Source organism: Myotis brandtii, unplaced genomic scaffold (assembly GCF_000412655.1).
Source record: "Myotis brandtii unplaced genomic scaffold, ASM41265v1 scaffold411, whole genome shotgun sequence".
Classification (NCBI taxonomy): domain Eukaryota; kingdom Metazoa; phylum Chordata; class Mammalia; order Chiroptera; family Vespertilionidae; genus Myotis; species Myotis brandtii.
The window spans coordinates 744,175-746,406 of NW_005365804.1; the positions used below are offsets into that span (position 1 = coordinate 744,175).

The following is a 2,232-nucleotide window of genomic DNA, read 5'->3' on the forward strand; positions in this document are numbered from 1 at the left end:
CCCACCCCGCCCTCCCCACCAGGGGGACCACGCTCACCTTGGTGGCGGCCCAGTCGATCCAGCCTTTGCCGTTAGGGTCAATGTTCATCAGCACCAGCCCCTCCACCAGGTCGGGGAAGATAAGCTGCCGGGAAAGGAAGACAGGGCTTGGGGGAGCGGGACGGGGGCAGGGAACCCCGAACTTCCCACCCACTCATCAGGCTGTGAAATTCTGGCCCTGCCTCTCTCTCTCACAGGGGGTGGGGAGGGTCTGAGGAGGAGGACACGGTCAGTAACAGCTTCAAGATGCCACCAATGACCCAACCCTGACAGCTGGGGATCTGCGTGGCTCCACTGCCAGCTGCTGCCCGGCTCAGCCTGCCCTCCTGGGAGCTTTCAAAATTCGTGGATTTATTTTGAATCTATGCCTACATCACTGTGTGTGTTTTTTTTTTTAAGTCTATTTTTATTGATTTCAGAGAGGAAGGGAGAGGGAGAGATAGAGAGAGAAACCAATGATGAGAGAGAATCACGGATCAACCCCCTCCTGCACGCCCCCTACTGGGGATCAAGTCCATAACAGAGGCATGTGCCCTGTCTGGGAATCAAACTGTGACCTCCTGGTTCATAGGTCGAGGGCTTTCAACCACTGAGCCACGCCGGCTGGGCTGTATCACTGTTTTTCACCCCTTTTAATATATCGTTGGAAAGGCTGCTATTGCAAAACTGAGGATGAAACATCTTCAGTAAAACATCTTGTTTCTTTGCGGTTACAGACAAGGAAGCCCTCGTGATGTTGATCACAGGGAACCAAAGCCTGTTTTGTTGGACGTGGGACCCACATTTTCGGTCGCACCGTTTGCCCGTGTTTAGGGGGCCATCTGCATACAGTGCTCATGTGATGTCCAGGGTGGGGTGGCGGGGCCTGGTCTACAGTTAACAAAATGTGTACGTGTTGGAATTGAAAGGAGAGTTGAAAATTCTTGGTCATTTCTTTGGAAGAAAGAAATCCTTTGGGTCCTGAAAAATGAAGTTTTTGTTTTTAAGGAAGAAAAGCCTGTGGCTCCTGCCGGACACGATGTTTCTGAAATGTGACTTTCATTAAAACCTCGTAACTGAACGTAAGTGTCGTTTTTGGTTAAAACCGGGCTGGTTTAAATGTTTAAATATTACCCTAATTGGTGGATGAGTGGTTAGGATAATCCTTATTTTGTGGCTAGAGCAATTAGTTGTGTAGTTTGCTGATAATAGAAATTTTGGCTTTAGATAATAGTTAAGCAAGTTATAGTTTATACTCGAGGAAATGTATGGATAAAGTAACCTTTATTTTTTTAATCCTCACCCCAGGATATTTTTTTCCATTGATTTCTAGAGAGAGTAGAAGAGAGGGAGAGAAAGAGAAAGAGAGCGAGAGAGAGAGAGAGAGAGAGAGAGAGAGAGACTGGTTGCCTCCCTGCACGAGCCCCGACCAGGGCCAGGGATTGAACCTGCAATGGAGGTACATGCCCTTGACAGGGAATCAAACCCAAGACCCTTCAGTCCGAGGGCTGATGCTCTAACCACTGAGAAACCAGCCAGGGTGAAAAAGTAACCTTAAAAAACAGTGTCCTTAGGGACTAAGGGGAAAGAAGGCTTTTCCAAGTGAAGAGGAAGTGGGGAGAGGAGGAGGAGGAGAAGGAAGAAAGAGCAGGAAAGTCACTGTGGCTGAAGGGCCGCCCCCGGAAGGCCAGCCCTGGGGGTGGGGGTGGAGGGTGCAGGGGAAACTCACTGCAAACTTGGCCAGCACATAGGCTCCGGCTCCCACTCCGATGCCAATCACGTACTTGAACCTGCAGGAGAGCGAGGCTGGTCACTCTAGGGGAGTGGTTCTCAACCTTCTGGCCCTTTACATACAGTTCCTCATGTTGTGACCCAACCATAAAATTATTTTCGTTGCTACTTCATAACTGCAATGTTGCTACTGTTATGAATCGTCATGTAAATATCTTAGGCGACCCCTGTGAAAGGGTCGTTCAACCGCCAAAGGGGTCGTGACCCACAGGTTGAGAACCGCTGCTCTAGGACAAACACGTCAAACTCGCAGCCCGCGGGCCGCATGCCTCATTTATTTGGCCCGTGTTAGCCTTTGAGTTTGACATGCTTGCTCTAGGGCCAGCGGTGCCATTTCCCCTAAATGTCATCCGAGCAGGCCCCACCCACAGCCCTCGGACCCCGGCCAGAGCCTGGTGGCCGTGTGGTGGCGGTGGGCACCCC

General features: G+C 50.8%; 1 protein-coding gene across 3 annotated transcripts in view; it reads right to left on the reverse strand.

The window, feature by feature from the left end:
• Window positions 1-2,232, reverse strand: part of NDRG4 (NDRG family member 4) — a 28,921-nt gene that overhangs the window by 6,780 nt on the left and 19,909 nt on the right. For all 3 annotated transcript variants that reach the window (XM_014545537.1, XM_014545536.1, XM_014545538.1), the window contains 2 exons: window positions 1,748-1,808; window positions 32-124 (listed from right to left, as the gene is read on the reverse strand). In XM_014545537.1, the coding sequence (XP_014401023.1) occupies window positions 32-124; window positions 1,748-1,808 (154 nt within the window). The remainder of the gene's footprint in view (window positions 1-31; window positions 125-1,747; window positions 1,809-2,232) is intronic.